The sequence below is a fragment of the Notechis scutatus genome, chromosome 2, assembly GCF_049901735.1.
Source record: "Notechis scutatus isolate UNSWTSFEM ecotype Mainland chromosome 2, rNotScu1.2, whole genome shotgun sequence".
Taxonomy (NCBI): domain Eukaryota; kingdom Metazoa; phylum Chordata; class Lepidosauria; order Squamata; family Elapidae; genus Notechis; species Notechis scutatus.
In genome coordinates, this window is record NC_142010.1 from 121344171 (window position 1) to 121368296 (window position 24126).

At 37.1% G+C, this 24126-nt stretch overlaps 1 protein-coding gene across 6 annotated transcripts in view; it reads left to right on the top strand.

The window, feature by feature from the left end:
- The window catches only part of SLC39A11 (solute carrier family 39 member 11), a 404063-nt gene that overhangs the window by 332058 nt on the left and 47879 nt on the right, over positions 1 to 24126 (top strand). For all 6 annotated transcript variants that reach the window (XM_087956042.1, XM_087956043.1, XM_026675802.2 and 3 more), the window contains one exon: positions 20142 to 20211. In XM_087956042.1, the coding sequence (XP_087812168.1) occupies positions 20142 to 20211 (70 nt within the window). The remainder of the gene's footprint in view (positions 1 to 20141; positions 20212 to 24126) is intronic.

A 24126-nucleotide genomic window follows, 5' to 3' on the forward strand; every position in this document is an offset into this window, starting at 1 on the left:
GCAGTTAGTTGTTATTCTGAATTCACAACGTGATGAACTTCATATATGTTAAGTAGGATATGCTTTTTTGATCCCCATTATTATTTTTCCCATGATTGTTCCCATAATGGAAGTATGAGTGGCAGACAGTAGATGAACCAAAGGCTTTTCTTCTTGCTCTAGAAATGGATGGGCAGGGTCCATTGCTCTATTCTGTTGTAGCTTGCAGGGATTGTCCCTGGCTGGGTCAAGAAACAATGAAGAAAAGTATCCATGGCCTCTTCCTTGTGGTGAAAATGAGACAACACTCACCTTTCTTATTTCACAAACCTGAAAGAAATGCCAGTGATTCCTGATTTCTCCTCAAAATACATTGTCACCTTTTCTGTCCTACTAGAATGAGGGATTAACATCACCGTGGGTCAGGACTTGGGGATCAAAAATAAGAATATTATCGAATAATTCTTGTCCATTCTGATGAAATGATAGTTTAACTCAGAGTCACCTTGTAGGGATGATGGACGGCATAAAAATTTAATAAATATACATTCATTCATTCATTGAGTGGGGGCAACTATGAGAGTGAGGATCTTCAAAGCTATAGAAAGTACTCCAATGAAACAGTATAACAAGGAGATGGAAGCATGGTGGACTCTGCCCAAGTAGCAAGCAAACAAGTGAATTGAATTGAATTGAATTCAATATTTTGCTTAAGTGACCCAAACAGGTTAGGGGCAAAAACCATGGTCATGCAGTGCCCAAGAGATAATTTGCAACCTGCAAGAAGTTTCTGTGCATGGTGGGATTGAGTTAAAATGGCTATTAAAGTAAGCCATGAGGACAAAATGACATAACATTACAGTCTACAAATAGAATGGAAGGATTTGTCATATGACTACTAGGTAAATCAAAAGTTAGCAAAGCACTCAGAGAGCAGATGTAACCATTAGTGTGGATATTGCATTTCATCATCTTAAGTTCTCTGATGGTGTAAAACTAGATATATTAACAGAGAACGATATCTTCTTAGCATTATCCAGAAAATTTGGAGCATTCATATAGCACACCCTCAGACAGTTGGTTTTGCCATTGGAGAACGTTATACTTGCAAGCCATGGAGGAATAATTAGCTGACACAAATCTTAAGATCTAAGCAAATTAACAGGCTTATTCTACATGGAGATGCAAATAAGAAAACATAGGATAATTAATTTCTTATTATGCAACAGAAAATGGCTTGGGCAGTGAGACCATTTCCTTGCATATGAGCCAACCAGTATATCAAAATCTTCTAAATGAAAGGTAGGAAAGATGTGAAATAAATTGTCATGTACAGGCTACCCTCTAGAGCAGCATTCTCAACTGTAGCTACTTTAAGACATGTAGCCTTCAATTTCCATATAATGGCTGGGGAATTCTGAGAGTTGAAATCCATACAACTTAAAAAGTGGCCAAGGTTGAGTAACACTGTTCAAGAGCAAAGGCAAAGAACCTCTAAAACAGTGATGGTGAACCTTTTGGGCTTAGTGTGTCAAAAATTCAGGAAATATCTTAACTTGATTCTGCTGCCATATCTCCCCAGATAAAAGAGAAACAATTCTTTATCTCATTCCTGTCTGGGTCTACCTAAACAGTGACACTCAGCAGCTGCACCAAGACTAGGCCTAAAACTTCAACTTTGACTCTAGCACCATCATTGCCACACAAAAAGGCTGACTCAACCCATGCCCCAAGGCACACAAACCTTGGGGAACAGTGTGATTGCCCCCAGCACCTGCCATGCACGGCTTCCACTAAGGCAGTGCCCTCTTTTCAGTTAACAGGTCCCTGAGGCCTACCTCAGGCTGCCCCTGATCTCAGGAGGCCTTTATTCTTGAAGCAATTTAGAGGAATGCTCTTCCATGGCCTTCCACAGATTTCAAAAATCACTTGAGAATGGGGCATGTTTTCAAGAATAGTTGTTGGGTGTTAGTGAATGCTGGTTAGTGAATGTCGCCAAAAATATTATGACATATCATCTTTGATATGTGTGTCACAGGTGTGCCATCTCTGCTCTAGATGTTGCTGAACTGCAGCTCCCAGCAGCCCCTGTATACAGGTAGTCCTTCACTTGCAACAGTTCATTTAGTGACATATGACCATTTTTCACACAACCATTGCAGCATCCCCTTGGTCAAATGATCAAAATTCAAATGCTGGCAACTGACTCATATTTATGACAGTTGCAGTGTCCTGGGTTCATGTGATCCCGTTTTGCAACCTTCTGAGAAGCAAAGTCAATAGGGAAGCCAGATTCACTTAACAACCATGTAATCACTGCAATCACCAATTGCAGTGATTCACTTAATAACTGGGTAAGAAATATCATAAAATGGGGCAAAATTCACTTAAGAAATGTTTCATTTAGCAACAGAAATTTTGGGCTCAATTGTGGCTTGAGGACTACCTGTAATTGCTTGTCGAGCAAATCCATTATTCCACATCATATTATGTTTAAAGGAGTATTGTATTTCAAATTCTCGGAACACCACTAGTATTTAAAAGAAATAGAGGAAAATTATTTCTCAGAATTATCTTTCTTTTCTAGCATTAGTAAGCAGAGACATGAAAAGTTTCTTATCGGCATTTTGTTTTCTTATTTAGTAAACATACAGCCATGTAGGACACGCTTCTGCTAGAGATTTTATAAGAAAGGACCCTTCCTATTGCCCAGAAGTTTTGAGTTAACAATTCTTATATTGTATAATGTCACCACAATTTGTTTTTTTGAATGTGATTCTATATTACTTTCTACAACCATTGGTTTTAGCTGATCCTCTGACTGAAAGAGAAGCATCTCATTGGTGAATCTTTATTGATTTTTCTCCACTTCTTACTTACTTTTGTGTAGGTTTCTTCTGTAAGCTTTTTGTAAGTAAGTACTTAAATACCTCATTCCCAGAGAAGTGTCCTTATAGATACTATCTATGATGGCTGGCTTGTCTTCCTCTAAGGAAGCAAACAGATAACGTACAGCAGCAGCAAAAATGATTATCTGTGTGGTGACAAATGTGTTCAGATTATTTCCATTACATTTAAAATATTGTCTCAATCTTATTCTTGAACTCAATTACATCTTTGTTTTAAGTCCAGTTCTTTAATTTTGGTTCTAGTCATTGAAGCTGTTATTTTGAGTTCATAACCCAGAGGTCCTCTTAAGTAACATAAGAGTGTATCTCATGCCTTCGGCGTGCATGTTACAGAGAATTAACACCAAAACATTATTACAGTGAATTATAAAGCAATGATGGAGTGAAGGAAACCCCATTCTCCAACTGATAATTTAATAATGCTGATGATGCATTTAGCTACTTTAAATAAATATAGAAAAAATAATGTAAAGTAAGGTAAAAGTAATAAGTCCCCCCAGCTTAATATGGAAGCAATTAGAGATTGCTTTCTTCCAGGATTTTAAATTTCCAAGTCCAGTCCATAATCCAAGATACCCTAGTGGTCTTCCTTCAAATATGAACGTGTCAGTTCATTTGACATCAGCCAAGGTCAACTAAATACTGCCACCCACTATGCCAGAATGTGGGAAGGAGACATAAAATGGCTGCCCAAGTGTATTAATATGTTGCTCCATTGGGTTAGGAAGAAAATGACTTTTATATACAATATGAGCCATGGTGGCGCAATTGTTGGTAAAATGAAGGTTCTTCTGAGGTTGGTAAAATGAAGACCCAGATTGTTGGGGGCAATATGCTGACTCTGTAAATTGCTGAGAAGGCTGTAAAGCACTGTGAAGCGATATATGTCAAAGTGCTATTGCTATTGCTAATACATGTGATTTTTAAAAGTATATTCATATAATGTGATACTAGAGTTATAGAGGTTATTCTGGAATGCTCTCCAGTCTCTTTAAAGGAATAATAATAATAATAATAATAATTAATAATAATAATAATAATAATAATAATAATAATAATAATAATAATTAATAATTAATAATAATTAATAAATAATAATAATAATAATAATAATAATAATAATAATAATAATAATAATAATAATAATAATAATAATAATAATAATAATATTTCTATGACTAGCCATCAAAGTGGAGACATTCTTTGTGCAGCTACTCTGAATAAGTGAATAAAGAGACTCTTGTTAGATGCCATTTATCACAAGGTGCCTGCAAGCAGCAGTTAGAAACATCTATAATTTTAGTGCATTAGATATTAGATTCTGTTTGATGAATAGAAATAATTCTCATTAATATGAAAGACATTAGTTTTCCTTTGTCAGAGGCTGTTCTACATGTTTGGAAAAGAAAGTGATGGTTTTTCTTTTCCATAATGTGGGAAATGCATGTAAAAATTATTTTATGTTTCTGCAACATGTTTACTTTGACATAAAATCTCTGGCAGAAGAACCGCATTTTGGCAAGTATGTTTTTATTTATAATTTCTTGACTGATCTGTTGCCAGAGCTGATAAGGCTGCAGCAAGTTAGCGAGCTTCAGATGTCTTTGTTCTCTTACCAAGGTGACAATAATAGCTAGGTAGAATATATGCTTTTTAGATAAGCAGTTTCTTCCCTTCAAAACCTAGCTGTAGCTCAGAATGGAAGAACAGGATATTGAAGGTACACGTACTAAGCGTACTTTCAATGCTTTATGGGTTGATCATGGATGTAAGTGTGGTTCTTTCCAGTTTCAACACACAACTATTGTTAGCTGATATGCTAATTAAAGTGCATTAAAATGTATATCTTCTTTACAATGCTACATCTCTGAAGTCACATAGTGACAATGTTCTTGGGTATAAACATCCATGGTCATGGAGTAGAGCTGGCTGGGAAACTGGATTACCATTATTTATGCACCTTGATATTTGCTGTTGTTTGAATAGTATGAAAATTTTATTCCTGTGCAATAATTAAGCTTGCTGAATTAGATATAGAAGTTTGATGGAAATAAGGGCTGGAGAATCCCAAGCCTCATAACACTCTCTAATTATGCAGGCCGGAAAGGAGTAAAGGGTGATTCGTGGTCTCATAAAGAAAAGTAGAAAACCTCATCAGAGCTCCTGGCTTGGCTTGGAGAGACCAGGGACATTAGATTCAAAGTGTGTATGTGTCCCACCATTCTTTAGTAGAATAGGTAGGAGTCCATCCTTCTACTAATGATCTTCTAGTGATATCTTCAGAAGAGAAGCCATATGTTATATGAATTAAAACTCCATTGTGCATTATTCAGATTCCTGGTTTGCATGGAATTTAAAGTATATACTCTATATTATACCAATATAAGCTTTCTTTTTATAGACACTAGCACTGAATGCACAAAGAGTTGGTTTTATATGGTATATTCCTTAGCTGCCATCTACTACTGCCAAATATTTTTGAAACTGAAATGAAGCAGAAGTTAGCTTTCATTAGATCTACCTTCACAACATCTAAACACAACTTTTGTTTCAATTGTATTGTGTTTTTTTTCTTCCTATGATCAGTCAAGAAGCTTTTGAATTGAGCTTCCAATCATGACTCGGATAGTAAAGAGATTTGTTTTATAACAGCAGAAGATGTTTGACATTAACTGGGATTTGTCAACATAAGATTATGTGCCAGCCAGCAGGTAAAGGTGAATGAGGCACTTTAATTGATTCCTAGCAAGATGTTAGTTTTTCACAGCAGTCCTCTCAAAATTTAGGCCTGGAGAATTAAACCCAATTTATATGCATCTCCCAAATAAAAAAAAAGGGTGGGGGAGGAATGAGGTTAATGATTATAGCAGCAATTTGGAAAGAGACTTCTGTCATCTTCCCAGGTATCTAAGGAGTACTTTATTCTTTTCTTTTTTTTTATTAATTTTAATTTTATTAGACAAACACAAAAAACAGAAAATAACATTAAAAACAATGAATGTGGTGCAATCTTCCTACCCCACATAGTTGTCTTACATTGCTAAATTATATATAAAAATAGTACACATTTACATTCTATATACATAGTATATAATATATACACATAATCATTTTCTAAGGAGTACTTTCAAAAGCTACCCTGATTATCAATTTAAATGGTGTAAATAGTGAAACTGTGTGATATATTTTGTGTGACAACAGTTCTTGATTAATTATGTACCATCAAGTCAGTGTCAACTTGTAACATTGGTAGATTTTGTCCATGATGATCTGTCCTTCAGGTTTTCCGATGGTGCATCCATCACCACTGTAATGGAGTCCATCCATCTTGCTGCTAGTTGTCCTCTTTCCTTCTACTTTTCCTAGAGTTAGAACCTTCTTCAGAGAGTGAAGTGAGATGTTCTGGGGTTCTCATTTTTCTAAGCACATCCCACAGCTTAACATGATTGACACTACCCAAGGCCTTTCTACATCAATGAAGTACATACTGATTTTTTTTTTTTACTTTTCTTTGGCTTTTTTAATTATCCAGCCTGTGTCAGCAATAATATTTCATATTCCTCAGCATTTTCTAAATCATCTTGACATCTGGCACCTCCCTTTCCATGTAGGGCTCCAATCTGCAATTAAATGATCTTAACTATTCCTTTTTTATTTTTCATGTCCTGGAGGGTAAACAATGTGGTCTCATGAGTATCCAATTCTCAATTCCTTAAATCTCGAATTGTAGTTATTTCATTTTATTTTTCACTATGTTGAGCCTTTCCATGTTCGTGCTTCTTATATTCCATTTTTGTACACTGCAATTCTATTTTGCAGCTTTGGATTTTATTTTCCCATATGGTATGTATCAGCAACTAGATGCCTTGAAGGCTTTAATCTAGCCACATCATAAACACCATTATTACTCAGACAGATCCTCAGCTGCTCCTCAATAGCATGTTGAGTGTCATTCAACCTCAGGGGCCAGATTTGTTCTGGCAGGATAATGTTAATCATTTTATACTTTCTCTCCTTGGTAAAAATACAGGAGTGATTTACTGTTGCTTTCCCCCATGAAATAGTAATTAATTCCTTTTCCATTGTCACTAATGTGATCATCTGCATCCAACATCTTCCTTTACTGGTGCTGCCCAGTATATGCCTGCTTGCTTCATGTCTTGGTGACCTTTGCTGGGAATATATACCTTTGGCACACACTCCCAGGAACACTTCCCCCACTCCCTGCCATGATGAGGCAGAACAGCAGGATATGTGAGGATAATGATTTGTTATCCTTAAAATAGGAACTCCCCTTGTTATATAGGTCCCATAGAAATCCTTGGTTTAGAGAGGCTAATTGCAAAACTTCAGGTTGGCTCAACATATAGCTTTTTCCTCCATTCTTTGACTTTTCCTTTCCATGTGTGATTAGAAGAGGCGATTTACTCTCCCCAGAAATAAATGAGCTTAACCTCTTCCAGCACCTCATTTTATATATTCATAAGTGGTATAATAAGCCATTACAGTCCATTTGTAATTGATTTTACACTTTGGGAATACACTTTGTGACATGCGACTTTCCACTTTCTTTATACAGCTCTTGCCCAATATGCTGTCCTCTCACCATGTACTTTCTGCTGAACACAGTTTTCTCCTATTTATATTGTGTGGGTAGCTGCAGTTTGTATTTTACTTTTTAGGTTTCCTGCTGGGAATTCCCAGCGGATAATTGGCCTGGTTTTTCCATGGCTTTTAGACTGTCTTCCTTTGTCTTTACCAGTATTTGGGCAACTGAAGTGTCTTTTTTTCTGATGTAGTTTACTGCTATTTTGTTCTTTAAAGGACATAGCTTCTCTGGATAATGGCACAGAATGTATCTCCTGCCTGGAGAAATTCTAACTGCATATAGGCAGTAATTACGCATCTAGGGTCCTTTCTTTCTCACACTGAATATAAGACTTGTGCAGTACATGACATGTTTATCATTAGCAAAAGGCAGATAGAAGTGTGCAATTTTTTCAGACCTTTGTTTTTTGAGTGTATTGAGAAAGATGATGCAGTAACATATGGAAAGCCACAGATTTTCCGTCTAGACCTAAGAGACCAACATTATAAATAGTCCTTATAAATAGTATAAATAGTCCCTATCTTACAATCACAATACAGACCAGAATATCCATTTCTAGGCAAGATAGTTGTTAACTTGAGTGTCACTTGATTTTATGATCTTTTCTCATGCCCTTGGTAGAGTCAGACTCTGAGGGAGAGGATGAACAGCTCACAGGGAGTGGAGGTGTGGCTCCGGAGGTTGTGGAGGAGGCTGGGGAAGGGCAGAGGCTGGCTGATCAGTCAGAGGAGGACCCAGGCCCATCCCCTCTGCATCCTTGGACATGCAGGGAGGAACAGAGAAGGCAACAACTTGGCTTGCGAGAGAGGAAGCGGCCATGATCCACCTCATTGGTTACAGCTGGAGAGACGGTTAAAACACAGGTTGTCAGAAGCAAACATGTTTTATTTTGGTCAGAAGTTATCTTGGTTGGCATCCTTCCAGCAGACTGTGCCTTGTTATCTCCTTGAATTTGGTAAATACTTCTGTTCCATTGTGGACATTTCGTCATTGTAGTTTGTTTGATTTTTAATTTCACCTCTATCTGCTCATTAAATTTGGACTGTATTGCTTTCTTTTGAAGACTATTTTTGAGTAGTTTTATCTCCAGCTGAGTATTATTGAACAATGGGGCCAAGTTGGAGGCATTAAAGGACATTTATTTATGTTTTGGAATTTACATTTGTGTTACACTCTGGGTCATCACACCTTTCTTGCCATGGTTGTTAAGCAAATCACTGCAATTGGTAAGTGACTTACTCTGTTATTCAGCAAATCCTGCTTTTCCCATTGACTTTGCTTGTCAGTGGTCAGCTGAGAAGGTTGCAAATGGTGAAATTCTAACTGCATATAGGCTGCATATAGGCAGTAATTACGCATCTAGGGTCACATGACCCTGGGATGTTGTAACCATTGTCAATACATGCTGATTACCCAAGTGTCTGAATTTTTATCAAGTGACCCTAGAGGTGCTGTGATGGTTGTAAACGTGAGGACTGGTCATAAGTCACTATTTTCATTGCTGTTGCTATTTTGAATGCTCATTAAATGAATGGTTGTAAATAAAAGGACTATCGGTACATTAAAGTTTGGCTAAGAATGTTGAAGCACTGCAAACTTTTGTAGAAATTATCAGTATTTCCAGTTGATTGTTTTATTTGGTTTTGTAATAGAAATCCAAAAAAAAACCAACCACATTTATCCATGGCATCATTCACACAGAACAGGTTTTATCAATCTCAAATAGCAATAATTATCTCACTTGCCAATCTTGGCCTATGATGACATTTCTTTTGGGCAGATATGGAAGAACATCCAGACACTTTGAATTCTTTCCAAAGATTTATTCCATTCTACCCTAGTTCTCACCAGTTTTCTCTTTTTTGTTTTGGTGTTCATGAATCTTTATCTTGAATTCCTTGGTCTTGTTTCTAACCTCCTCCTCGTTATTCATTGAGTGCTTTATGTACTTTGGAATCTAAAAGTCAAGACAAGCATTTATACAAAATTTGTCTCTTGAATCAAGGAATCAGAGGAGCTTGTTATTGCTCCACTGTCTCATTGTATGCAAATGAAAAAAACTCTCCAAGAGATTAAAAGCTGTACTATATTTTTTGTTTTCTTTGTCTATAATTATTTTTTCTTCCTTTTCTCTCCCCCTCCCTTCAAAAATTTAGAGCTTGAAGTGAATGATAACAAATATATGTTGCATAAGTTGTTCCATTTCTGTTTCCAGGTCTTTATATTTTGTGATTTTCTCTCATTCTTTCTCTTCTCTTCTTCTGTCTCCTGGTACTGCCACATCTGCAGTTCAGACTTTTTGTCTTTCTTATTGACAGTTGTTAAGTTTGATGTGTTATATGGCAGATGCTTTTTTTCTATTTGAATTCTAAAGTCCTAGTTTCTTCATTTTCTATTATTTGTCTATTTTGTTGTTCTTGCTTGCAGGCAAATGGTACTTCTTTCAAATATTCCAGTGCACTATAGTTGCTACATTATTGTTGCTACTATGTTGTACTGTTCCTTGTAGTCAGTCTGTATGACCTTCTTAGAGCATTTAGATAATCCAGTGTTTCTTCAGCTTCTTTGCAGAGGTGGCATTTGCTGTCTGCTTCTGTCTTCTCAATCCTGACTTAGTATGAATTTGTTCTTAAAGTTTGGCCTTGTGCAGCTAGAATTAGCACCTCTGCCGTTTCTTAAATTTTTCTGCTTTTAGCCATTGCCAGTTCTGCTATCTGGTTTGCCTGCTATTTTTGTTACACACTGGCTATGTAATACTTTGCCTCACCGTATCTTTTTTCTCTTTTTCATTTGGTCTTTCTTGAAAGCCAATTTCATCTCTTCAGTACTCAATAATGCTTCAAGACATACCAGCTTCAATGCATCTACTTCACTGTCCTTCAAATATTCTTCCAATGCTCTTTTTTTCTTTTTCAACCATCTGGTGTACCCATCTATATTCCTTGGTAAGTAGAGTCTGTCAACATATTATTTTAAAAAGTACCTTGATGTTTTCTATACAGGTAAGAGTTATTCCATGAACATTCACTATTGAAAGAAAGGGAATATAACAGAAAATAGAAGTCTCCATAATTGAGTTAAGGAGAAAGAGCCAATTAGGCAGGAATTACTTCAAAATTCATCTCTGGTGAGCACAAAACGTTGTCTGATTTCCTGCACCTGTTTGAAGGCTAAATGCTTTCTTTTCTCTCCCTATTAACAGATAATGCAATTGTAATTAAAGCAGTTCTGTTTTATCCCCTGCCGAGCTGAAAATACACCTGGCAGAAGGGTGTCTGAATAGAACATGCTGAGTTCTTTACTGTAATAACTTTAAAAAAATGTGAAATGCCGTCTCACAACAAAATTCATCTCCTGTGAGTTAACATGTCCTAAGAATTCTAATTTTCACATCAGCGAGGCTGACAAAGCAAAAGTGGTTTTTACCGACAAAAGTCATTTCAGGAAAGATTGACTTGCTTTTTTCCAATAAGGAATTCGGTTTATATTTTCCTATGTGGGATTTGAAAAACAAAATGCCATGCCTTATGTTTTTCTCTTGATATTCCAGATGTGGAACAGCCACCTTAAATCAGTTTTGTTGGGCTATTTGGTCCTGCAGATCTGTGCAGTAAACAAGATAGCTTTCCATTGGAATGTAGTGTAAAATTATGGGATTCTTTTCAGTCCCAGTTTTAATGGATGGTGATGAGGGATGGTAGTATAATTATATCATGGGATTCTTTTTTTATATAAAGGAATATAAAGACAGTGAGACAGGAATCAGGATTTTATTATGTATTCTTATACAATTTTATGCAAAATATAGTGTTGATTTATTACAGTGATTAGTGTCACTTTTAATGTTTGCATTTCTAAATGTTAGCTGTTTTTTCTGTCTTATTCTAACAAAATTCCTTTTTAGTTAGATTTTGGTTTCAACTTTGAAGCCTTTTCTTTACTTAGCAGCAACTTTCTCATCCAAACCTTAAGTTCTTAACTTTAGTCCTCTTGTTCTCATTCTCCCAATTATTTATCTCTGCTAACACTTTCTTATCTCTTTTATTGCTTTACAGCTTAGTTCTTAAACTTTTATTATTTTGACTTTTTATGCCCTCCTTCTTTCCCAGAGTTAGTTGTTCAGCTTCTTCTAGCTTCCTGATTCAAGTACGGTACAGAGCTTACCTCTAATATTATAGGATAATGGTCGCTCTTTTGTGGATGCATTGTCATTCCTGCTTCTTAGCCCTTCATTCTTCTCCAAAGACTACTGTGGTGGGACTTTTTTCTGGGTCAGTGTCGGCAACCCGTGGCTCTTTCATCCCTCTGCTACGGTTCCGTGTCAGCTGAACCCACCATTGGCTGGCCCCATCCCTTGCCCTCCCCTCCCAGTCACTCCTCACCTGGCCTGAGAAGGTAAGGGCGATGGCAGCAGATGGAGACTTGCTCCATATTCCAGAGTGGGAGCAAAGCACCCCTGTACTTGCCTCTTCTTCTGGCCCTTGTTGATGCTGCACATACTCAGTTGCTTGGGGAGATGCACAACTTGCTCTCCACCCTGAGACACTGGTGTGGCCCGGCTGCGGCTGACGCCGCTGCTCTCACCACCTCCATGGCCTGCTTGAAACTCTTGCAGTGTCTTGCACAACACACTTAGATTTAGCGCACTTCACAATGGGGGGGGAGACAGCGTCCCCTCCTCCTCCTCCTTCAGCCTATTACAGTGTAGAGCAGTGAACCCTGTTAGGGTTTGGAGATTAACCCCTAGCAGAGTATTGCAGCAGTAGTCAAGCCAGGCAACCAAAGGAGAGCGGAAGGGCCCCAGAGTATACACACACTGAACACAAACACTGTTTGTAGTTTAAATAGTTTTTAATCCAGTTAGAGTTTAAGCATTGTCATTCAGTCCATTAAGTCATTCACAGTATTTCCATCCAGTAAGACTCACTAGTATAGTCCAAGTTAAGAATCCTTGCAATATCTTTATCAGCCGATAAAGATATCTTCTCCTCCTCCGGTTTCACTCTCCAGAGAAACAAACGCTGGATATTCAGCAAACAGTAGCAAACAATAACAGTTCAGTCACAGGCACTCACAGTCAGTAATCTCAGTTAGTCGCAGCAAGACACAGTTACAGTAGCACACAGTTACAGCCAGTAACAGACAGTTACAGCCAGATCACAGACAGTTACAGCCAGATCACAGACAGTAAGCTTTCCAGCTTCTAATGCTTCCTTATATAGTAACTTCTAACCGCACCCTTAATCGGCTAATTGCCTGCTGCATTGTGCTTAAAGTGATAAGCACTTAAACCATGATATCTAAGTTTTATATATTTATTCACCCAAACTATATTTGGTATCAATGTTATACCTAACATACTCCCCTTTTGGGTGAAATAAATATATAATACCTTACAATCTTATCCCATATTTTTCACAACTCTCCTGGTGCTTACTGGCACCTTGGGCTTTAGTAAAATTATCAGCTAAATTGTCCTCCGACATACAGTATTCTAGCTGAATCATCTTACTTCTTACAGATTGTCTCACGTTTAGGTATCTTAGATCTGTATGCTTGCTTCTTGTTTTTATTCCAATATTTGTGGCCATTTGAATTGCTGCCTGATTATCTTCATGTATAATTATAGGATAATCTACAGTTATACCTATATCAATTAACATTTGTTTATACATTATTAACTCTGTACATAACAATGATAAACAGGAGAATTCTGCCTCCATAGTAGACAAACTTATATGCTGTTGTCTTATTGACTTCCAGCCTATTAATGTATTACCCAGCATTATGGCTGTTCCTGAAGTCGACTTTCTAGTGTCTCTTTCTGATGCAAAGCTAGCATCTGCATAAGCACTCAAAATTAAATCACCCTTTGGTTCTAAATACAATGAATAATTCATTGTCTTTTTAAGATATCTTAATATCCTCTTAGCTGCTATCCAGTGTCTTTCACATGGTGCAGAATTGAATCTAGCCAACTGATTCACGCAGTACGAAATATCTGGTCTAGACCAATTACTAATATAACTCAAACTACCAATTAAAGATTGATAAATCACCTTATCAAACTCAGGGCTTTGTACATCAGTGTTGCTAAACTCCTGACTCATTGGAGTCTTAGCTGGCTTACAAAGCTCCATCTTGTAATCTTTTAGCAATTTGCTTATCTTATCCTCCTGAGATATCTTAAAACCTTTCCGTGTTTTCTTTATATTCAAACCGAGATACTTCTTTATCTCCCTAATTGCTTGATCTTTATTCTCTTTCCTAATGATGCTATTATTTTATTTGCTTCATCATTAGTTTCAGTTATCAATGCAATGTCATCTGTGAATAGTAATAATAATGATACTTTCCCATTTGTCTCCCTCTTAAACAGACATGGATCGCTAAACCAGCTTTAAATCCTATATTGTCTAGTTCCTTTACAATATACTGGTTCCATTCATAGCCTGATTGTTTAAGACCATAGAGAGCTTTTCTTTAACAACCAACAATCATTATTATCCTTATTTTCACTTTTAATACCAACAGGTTTTTCATATAAATAATATGTTTTAATGGGGCGTGCAAGTAAGCAGTTTCCACATCTAAATGGTTAACTATATAGTTTTTACTAGCTGCCCACACTAAAGCTGCTCTCAAGGTTGCTGCCTTAAGACTAGGTGCAAACACCTCATCGTAGTCATTAGCATTCTGCCTAAAACCTTGGGCTACTAACCTTGCCTTATGGATTAAATTACCATCTTTATCTATTTTTACCTTAAAAATCCATTTGCAGCCAATGGATTTCTTTCCTGCAGGTAATTTGGCATTTTCATACACCTTCATATCTCTTAATGAATTCAGTTCCTTATTCATTGCTGCATACCATTTTTCTTTTTCCTTAGTAGGATACTTTTTAATTTCTTCTACAGAATTAGGAACTTGATTAATCTGGCACACTGTGTTGGCCTGGTACCTATCAGGCGGTCTAGATACACGTGTAGTTCTTCTGGGAATTACAGGGCTTACAGGAGGACTTTGTTGAACTACTACCTGTTCATCTTCCTCATCCTGTTCAGCTATTGAATCTGTTTCTTCCTTTATGGGCACTATTTCATCCTGTATTTGTCTCTTTACTTTATTTTTAAAGTTACAGGGATAACTAATGGGATTTCTATAGGATTCAATAATTACATCTTTATTGGCATCCTGTTCTAATTTCTCCCATCCTTCATGTTCTAGAAATTGGGCACTAGCACTACATAACACTTTAGATGTGCCTTTCTCCCAAAATCTATATGCCCTATGGTTTGCCTGATAACCAACGAAGAAAAATCTTTTAGCTCTATGTTGCCCTTTTTTTTTGAGTTGTGCAGGAATATGCACCCATGCTGGTGCACCAAATGTGTGCAGGTAACTTAGATCAGGTTTCCTGCCATGCCATCTGGTAAATGGTATTTCACCTGTTGTTGTATTAACAACGTTGTTCAATATGTTATTAGCACACATTGTAGCCTCCCCCACAAAGAATCAGGTAACCCAGAATCATTTAACATTGTTCTAACCATTGCCTGTAGTGTTTGGCCTCTTCTTTCAATAAAAGCATTATGTTCTGGCCTGTATGGAGCAGACTTCTTATGCTCTATTCCAGCTACCTTAAGTCTGTTCTGGAATTTGTTATTAATAAATTCCGTACCATTATCTGTCACCAGGGTTATCAGTTGCCGTTTAGACTTTCTTTCAGCAAACCTAAGCCAATTGAAAAAATGTTGATATGTTTCAGTTTTGCTTTTCATTAAATAGCAAAACCCATATCTAGAATAATGGTCCATAATGCTCAGTATATATCTAGCACCCCCATACTGGGTTTCTTTGGACCTATTATGTCTGCAAATACCACTTCTAAAGGTTCTTTTGTTTTGAAACCATTTAGCCTATTTGCAGGCAATACTTTGCTCTTATCTTCACAGCAAACATTACAACGCAAATATTTATCACAAGATTTTAACCTTATTCCTTCAGATAACTCAACTGTACGTTTTAGCATTTTAAAATTTACATGCCCCAAACGCCTATGCAATAAATGGATACATTCTTCATGAGGCTTTATATTATTAAATACAGTTTGTGCCTCCCCTTTCTTACTATTATCTAATACATATAATGTTCCATTTAAAGCTGCAGTTACCCTTTTGTTATCTTTTTCAATTATGCAATTATTATCTTTAAAAGTAATTACATAACCTAATTTATCTAATACCCTTACTGAAAGCAAATTAAACTTTAGTTGCGGTACATACAACATTTTTATATCCTGGTTTATGTACGGACAACGTGCAAAACCTTGACCTTTCGCTTTCAGGTTCCAGCCATTTGCAAGTGATATATGTTGAGAGCTTGTAGACATTTTTATAAATTTTGTCTTATCTCTTGTGATGCAGTGGGATGCGCCACTGTCAACCACCCATAAATTATTCTTCACATCAGAGTTGCTAAACGTGGCTAGTTCAAATGCTTTCTTTGGCTTTTTTTATATTCTGGCTTTTTCTCTTTTTGCAGAATCTTGCCAAATGTCCTCTGCCTCCACAATTAAAACACTTTTTAATTGTGTATGCTGTTGAAGATAAATTCTCTTCTTCCAGGTGCTTTACTTTGCTTTGCTGGTTTCTTTCAAGCTTTGAAGATAATTTCTCTTCTTTCTTATCTTCTCTCAGCTCGTCACGCTCACGCCTTCTTCTGGCTTCTTCTAGTAGCCTGCCTGTTATCTCGGTTAATGAGAGGCTTTCTTTTGGCAATACTTCTAACGAAGTCACATAGTCATCATAGCTTTGATCTAATGAAGATAATAGTATGTAGACTTGTTGCAGTTCATTAAATATAAGCTCTTTTTCTTGCAATTCTTGAAAAATGCTTTTCATACAGTTTAAATGAACTAACATATCTCCATTCCTCTGAAGATGCGTTCGAAAAAGCTTCCGTGTAAGATTTATATGTGCTCCTACACTGTCCCGAACATAAATCTTCCTGAGGTTCTCCCAGCAGTTTGCAGCATTTTCTTCTCCACGAATATGGACAAGCTGCTGATCACAGAGAGTCAGTCCTATGATGCATAAAGCCTGCTCATTCTTCAGTTTAAAGTCTTGTAACTTTTCTTTATCATCATCATTAGCAGGATCCCAGCTACTCACATCTGGTGGGTTTGCTATAATGTCCCACAATCCTTCTCTGCGTAGAAGTAAACTACATTTCATTGACCATGAAACATAGTTTGTTCCATCCAGCCTGGATATCATGGACAGTTGTGACAAATTTACTTGTGCCATTACTCTTCAGATATTTTAACTATTTTAAACTAATTAAAACAGTTTGTTTTTACAGTAATGTGCAACTCACACCAACTCTCTCTGCTATATCCTGGTTAGTTAGACTATGCTGCTGGGCCCATAACCAATGTTAGGGTTTGGAGATTAACCCCTAGCAGAGTATTGCAGCAGTAGTCAAGCCAGGCAACCAAAGGAGAGCGGAAGGGCCCCAGAGTATACACACACTGAACACAAACACTGTTTGTAGTTTAAATAGTTTTTAATCCAGTTAGAGTTTAAGCATTGTCATTCAGTCCATTAAGTCATTCACAGTATTTCCATCCAGTAAGACTCACTAGTATAGTCCAAGTTAAGAATCCTTGTAATATCTTTATCAGCCGATAAAGATATCTTCTCCTCCTCCGGTTTCACTCTCCAGAGAAACAAACGCTGGATATTCAGCAAACAGTAGCAAACAATAACAGTTCAGTCACAGGCACTCACAGTCAGTAATCTCAGTTAGTCGCAGCAAGACACAGTTACAGTAGCACACAGTTACAGCCAGTAACAGACAGTTACAGCCAGATCACAGACAGTTACAGCCAGATCACAGACAGTAAGCTTTCCAGCTTCTAATGCTTCCTTATATAGTAACTTCTAACCGCACCCTTAATCGGCTAATTGCCTGCTGCATTGTGCTTAAAGTGATAAGCACTTAAACCATGATATCTAAGTTTTATATATTTATTCACCCAAACTATATTTGGTATCAATGTTATACCTAACAAACCCCAACCTTTTTTATGCCGCGCCCGGTACCGGCATCAGCTGGGCGCCGCGCCAGTACCGGCATCAGCTGGGCGCCGCCATCTTTTTGATGAAACAGTGCTTCCGGTGACCTCACGGAATCACTTTTTCATCAAAAAGATGGCGGCGTAGCTTCCGATGAGCTTTTCGGGTAGAAATGGCTTTCTACCCGAAAAGCTCACGAGCAGCTAGCGCCGCCATCTTTTGATGAAAAAGTGCTTCCGGTGAGCTTTCTACCGGAAAAGCTCACCGGAAGCACTTTTTCATCAAAAAAAGATGGCGGCGCCCAGCAACCAGCGGACCGGTGGTTGGGGACCCCTGGTGTAGAGCATCGGCTGCAGCCTCACCAGGCCAGTGTCTTGAGGCAGAGAGAAAGTTGCACGTCTCCCCGAGCGTCTGAGGTGCATGCAGCATCAACAAGGGCCAGAAGAAGAGGCAAGTACAGGGCACCTTGCTCCCACTCTGGAATATGGAGCGAGTCTCCATCTGCCGCTGTCTTAGGCGAAGAGTGACTGGGAGGGGAAGGCAAGGGGCGGGCACAGCCAGTGGTGGGTTCAGCTGACAGTAAGTCACAGCAGGAGGATGAAAGAGCTTCTAGACTCTTGATTTAAATCACATGGTAAAAAGCACCTGAAGAAGAAGAAAGAACAACATCATCAAAAAACAAAAAAAACAATCCTCGCCTGTTGAAATGGTTCAAGAGGGAACACGAGAGAGAGAGAGAGAGAGAGAGAGAGAGAGAGAGGGAGGGAGGGAGGGAGGGAGGGAGGGAGAGAGAGAGAGAGAGAGAGAGAGAGAGAGAGAGAGAGAGAGAGCTATTCCCCACAGAAAAGAAAGCACCAGAAGCCACAAAACCTGGGTTGACGTGGCTGGGGTTGTCCTGTGACTGGGTGGGAGTGAGTGACATCGAATTGGCCATGCCCACCCAGGTTTTGTGGCTCCTGGTGTTTTCTATGGGAAATGGGTCCAAATGGTTCTGAGTGCAGACCCCTGCTCTGGGTGAATACAGGCATCTCTTTTCACCTTTCTTCTTCTCCTTCTCTCAGCCTCCTTATGGAAGGTACTGCTTGCTGGCTCCTCCTGTTTTTGGCCCTAGTAGCCAATCAACATTTTCAAAGGACTCTGCAGAATAGACAGTTGTAAAAACAAGACTAATCTTTGTCCTTCCCTCATCAACTTTGCCTCAGAACCTCTGAAGCTTTTGGTTTGAATTGCTGATTATACCTTCTTCATTCTTATGTCACCTACACATACTCATACCACAATCAGCCCCTTCTTTAAACAACTACTTTCTTCATTACTAGTTTTCAATTGACCCTATTTAATATTTTTCAGTTTCACCTCCTTGCATCTAGAAAGCTGTTTGTTGATGTGCTTCAGGGATGCAGTTCTGTAAGAGATACTAACAAGTGGTTAATCTTGAAAGGTGGCAGGTAGAAATTGCCCTCTGACAAGGTGAATATCATATTACCCTGTTTCTCCAACAATATGGCCTCCCCCAATAGGAAGTCCCAGCATGTTTTATAGGCATGAAATGAAATTAAGTCCCTCCCCCCAAATTAAGGCCTATATTAAAACATGCGAAATGGGGGAGAATGGTGGGGGGGCTTGCCGTTAGGAAGTACTTTTGTTGCACACCCGGATATGGTGCTGCCTGCGTTGACCCCGATACGAAGTGCCCCACCAACGCCAAGGTCAACATCCAAGCCGTCGCCACCCGCCCACCCAAAGATGCAAGGGGGGGGGGAATTAAGTCACCCCCGAAAAAACAACCTAGCCATTTTTTCGGGGCTCAAAAAAAAATAAGACCCGGCCTTATTATATGAGAAACACGGTATGTTTTAGTTCCATCTGGATAAAAAGCATAAGACTTTACATCAATATAATTTGTGTCACGTGTCTTCTGAAAGAAGTATCCCATCTGCTGTCTAACCTACATGTGGCGTCTTGCAGTAGTTAGAATGCTGATGAGTAGTTTTCATCTTCCTTATATTCTTCTCCATCTGTGTCCATGCTGTATTATCATTGTTCAATTACTGTGATGATTTGAATATCCATTCCCAACTTTTAAAATAGATTGGTTCCATATAGGGAATCATCCTGTATAGGATTTGTTGTTTGGTGAAATCAGCATGATCCTGAAGATTAATAATAGCTTGTGTTGTGATACCAGGCCCAAATTGTGGTGCTGACCTACAATAGTAATTCCAGCATCTAATGTTGTGCCCTTGTGTAAATTTTAGGCTAAAAATTATACAGCAGAATATATGAGTTTTATGCTCCCAATGGGAGCATAATAATGGCTTCTTTGGAAGTCATCATTAATGTCATTATTGGTCTTCGTTTTGAATAATTTCTATCTCAACTAGTAATGCATTTTGTAGACATGAGAAAATTTATGATTTCCAAGATAGTGGAAAATTATAGACTTTTACATCAGGTAAGAATTGTTGCTATTCTGCAAGTTTTATATAAAACGAATATTTGAATAGAACAACCTTCCAAGCTAATTGCAGGATTAGTAACAACTGTTTTCTTGCTCTGTTTCAGAGGGTTTGGCTGTTGGTGTTGGATTTGGTGCTGTTGGGAAGTCACCTTCTGCAACTTTTGAAAGTGCAAGGTAATTGGTGTGATTTTAATTTATTCACTGGTGGGATTTCATTAGCTGTAGTAGTTGCTCATTTCCATGGTTGATAATTCTGTATCAGAACAGTAAATTCTTTAACATATGCATACATTGCCAAAGTGTAGCTTTGATCTGCCTGCTGTTTTACACATATAGTGAAATAAACATTTGCCCTTCACTCCCGTCAGTTTCCCAGTTTCCAAATATCTGCAGCTTTCTGACCCTTTTGATCATCCTCTTATTTTATCCTCCCCAGGGAAATACATAAGTACACATAATTTTTATTTCTGATTTTTCTGTTTGCAATAAAATAGGGGGAAAGGAATATCTGAAATGGTCAAAGAACAGTGTCATTTCTGCTTTTTCCTTACATGTTTGGTTTGTTTTTTTAGTCATTTTCTAGTGTTCTAGAATTTAGCTCCTTAGTTCTCCTAGTCTCAACTTTTCATTACATGCAACATCATTATCCATGGTTGTATGCTGGGATTCAACCCCCACAAATAAGGTCAACCTATACTTTAAGACTTCATTTTGTACACAAAAGTTCACTATTATTTTCAACAGGTTGTCATGGCATATAGTAAAGAAGATTCCCAGGAGGGAGGTGGTGCATAGAGGCATGAGAGGCAATTCAGCCCAGACACTATATGTGAGAGAAAGAGGGTGAAGACAGATCCTTCCTAATAGTTCTCAGAATATATGGCAGATGGAGATAGTAGACTCTTCAATCTGGCAAGATTTTGTCCATAGGTGTGAAATAGTGAAGAACTTAGCTTGGAAGAATCACTACACGTCATTCTTGGTTTTGGGCTGAAAGCTAGATTATTTGAGTCTAATTTCTTAAAACAGTAGATGCAGGAAACAGGAGCCAACTATTCTACCTTATTAAACTAGCCTTTTAATATCTGAAATTCATATCTGAAAGACTGGGGGATTGTGGCAATACATTTACTACTGCCTGCTTATGTTTTATTGAGGTTAATATGGATGATGCAACTAGTAATGACAGTATAGTGTAAGTATAGGAGAAGAGCGGGTGGTAAAATTGTTAAGAATAGCAGGGTTCTTTTTCTCTCTTCAATTATGCCACAGCAATGGAGAACACGTTATGTGAATCCAAGCTGTGCTAGGAATGTTTACTGCTGAGGGCCTGCATCTATCTGTGTCTTCTAGACATTCAGGATTCCATCTAATATTTATCATGAAAAGCTGCCCTTCCTCAATACTAGGCAGAGCAATTCAAGCTTGAAATAATCAATGAAAAGATATAACAAAGTTGGGTTCACTTGAGTGTGGCAAAAGAACATAGATTTAAATGTAAAAATTGTCTACACAGAGACATAGTTTTCTTTGCTTTATTATCTCATTAAATATATTTTATCATTTTTATAGTAAGGCTGTTCTATCCAAACCCACCCATCCCTCCCAAAATACGCCTTTATCTTTTTTTAATAACTTGAGAAAATATAGTCTACTTTTAAATCAGAATTGAAAGGTTTTAGGAGGATTAGCACAAATAATTGGGCATTATTATTATTATTTAAATTGGTTATGGCTGCCCACTCCAGTAGACTCTAGCTTGAGAAGCAGATTTCAACCAGTCCGTTAAAAACAGACGGGGAAGGAAAGTTTAACCCTTGGAAAAATACATATGTGGTATGTAGAACCTGATCCATGTCTTGTTGAAACTGTTTAATATTCTATAAATAAAAAATAAAAAAAAAAAAAAATAAAAAAATAAATAAATAAATAAATAAATAAATAAATAAAAAATAAATAAATAAATAAATAAATAAATAAATATAAATATAAATTATATATATATATATATATATATATATATATATATATATATATATATATATATATATATATATATATATATATATATATATATATATATATTTGTCTTGAATCTAATTCCAAAAAGAAAGTCCTGAGACAATTTTCTGACAGCAAGAACATTTTCTCTTCAATTCCAATTCTACAAGAGGAGAAATTGTCTGAAATGTCCTATGTGTACTGACCTCATCAAAGCCCCTCTTGGTATCAGAATCAAACCATGTAGCACAAGAACTGGGTGCCAACACAGATGGACCAATTCACCCTGATGATTAATCAGGCAGCTCAGCAGATGGGTCAGAACTTTTTCTCTTTCCCAGGCTTAAAGTATGTTTTTGCAACCATTGGCTCTGTCTGGTTTCCCCAAGATTCTTTCCTTGGCTCTCTACAGGCTTTGTAATAAAAATCAGCATCTTGAATTTCACGAGAAGCTTATTAGGAGCCAATACAACTCATAAATTAGAGTGTTACATGAATGTTCCATACTGCAACCATAATTATCATCTTCAGTGTATTGTGGAACAATTACGTAGTTTTCAAGGGCAGTACTATGTAGAGCTCATTGTAATATTCCAACCTGGAAGTGATTAAGGCATGAATAGTGGCAATCAGGACTTCCATAACGGAGTTAGCAAAACTCCACTAAAAACTAAATAAATTGGCAGTGAGACACATTGTGCACAGGGGTGGGATTCAAATTTTTAAACAACTGGTTCTGTGGGCATGGCTTAGATGATGGGTGGGTCTTGGTGGTCATGTGACTGGGTGGACGTGGCCAACTCAACGTCACTCATGTCAAGGGGCGCTTCTCCTCGCCTGGCCTCTCATGACAGTGGGGATGCTGCAGTGGTCGTAAGTATGAAAAATTGTCATAAGTCCTTTTTTTCAGTGCCATTGCAACTTTTTTTAAAATAAAGTTTTATTGAGTTTTAACAAAACAAATAAAACATCTTATTTGAGTACAGCATTGTTCCGGGTTATCACATTTCCACACAGACACAATTTCATATGCATATTCATCTTTATGTATTCAACTTCATATCTTATTACTCTTTTTCCAACTTCTCACTATTTCTCCCTTTACTTCTCTTAATTTTCTTTTATGGTTATCTCATTTTCTTCTTATTCAATTGTATTTCTTTTACCTAAATTTCTATATATCTTTTTATTCATTGTACTTATACTTTCGTCTGTCTTGTTTACAACTTCATATGTTCTCTTCCAACATTCTTAAGAAGCAAAATTCCCCCTATGATTGCCAACCGAAGTGCAACACCTTTAAATCTTATTGTTATTATCATATGAAATCTCATTAAACATTGAATTTGTGCATTCTAAAATTATAACATTCAAATTTCTAATATCTATTTTATATCATGTAGATCTCATCATTCAGACTCTGCTTGGTACTTCCCTTGAAAATGTAAAAAAAAAATTCTAAAAACATAGCAAAAACAATATGTATATATAAACATTAGTAAACAAAATAGTTATTCAAAATCATTCTAGTACTGGTATGAACCTTGTAAATCTTTCACGTTTCTTTTCTTTTCTTTTTTTTAAAAAACAAGTTTTATTAAAAGTTTCAACAACAAACAAATCATTACATATTAAATCTTTCCCTGTCTTTCTACAATAATTTCCCCAATATTCTCATAAAACACAAACAAACACAAACAAACATAAAAAAATCTTTTAGTAAAGTACCTTGGCCCCAGTTACCTCTCTTTGCATGGGCTAAAATAATAACGCATATCACTCTTCACAATTCTATCTTATTTAATCCATCTTAATTAAATCATTAAATTTGTATCTTTTGCCCATTCATTATCCCTCTATCTCTTCTTATAATAAAAAGAATTTCTCCTGAAATCACTAATCAGAGTATGATGCCTTTCTATCCTCCCCTAAGTTAGTAAAATTAACATTCAACATAACAAATACCCAATTTGGTTCTGCTTGGTACATTCTATCCACCAAAAATGTTTAAATACATTGTATCCTCCTTTCCTTCGATATTTTATTACATTTTAAAAATCAATCATTATTAAAAACTTCAACATTTTA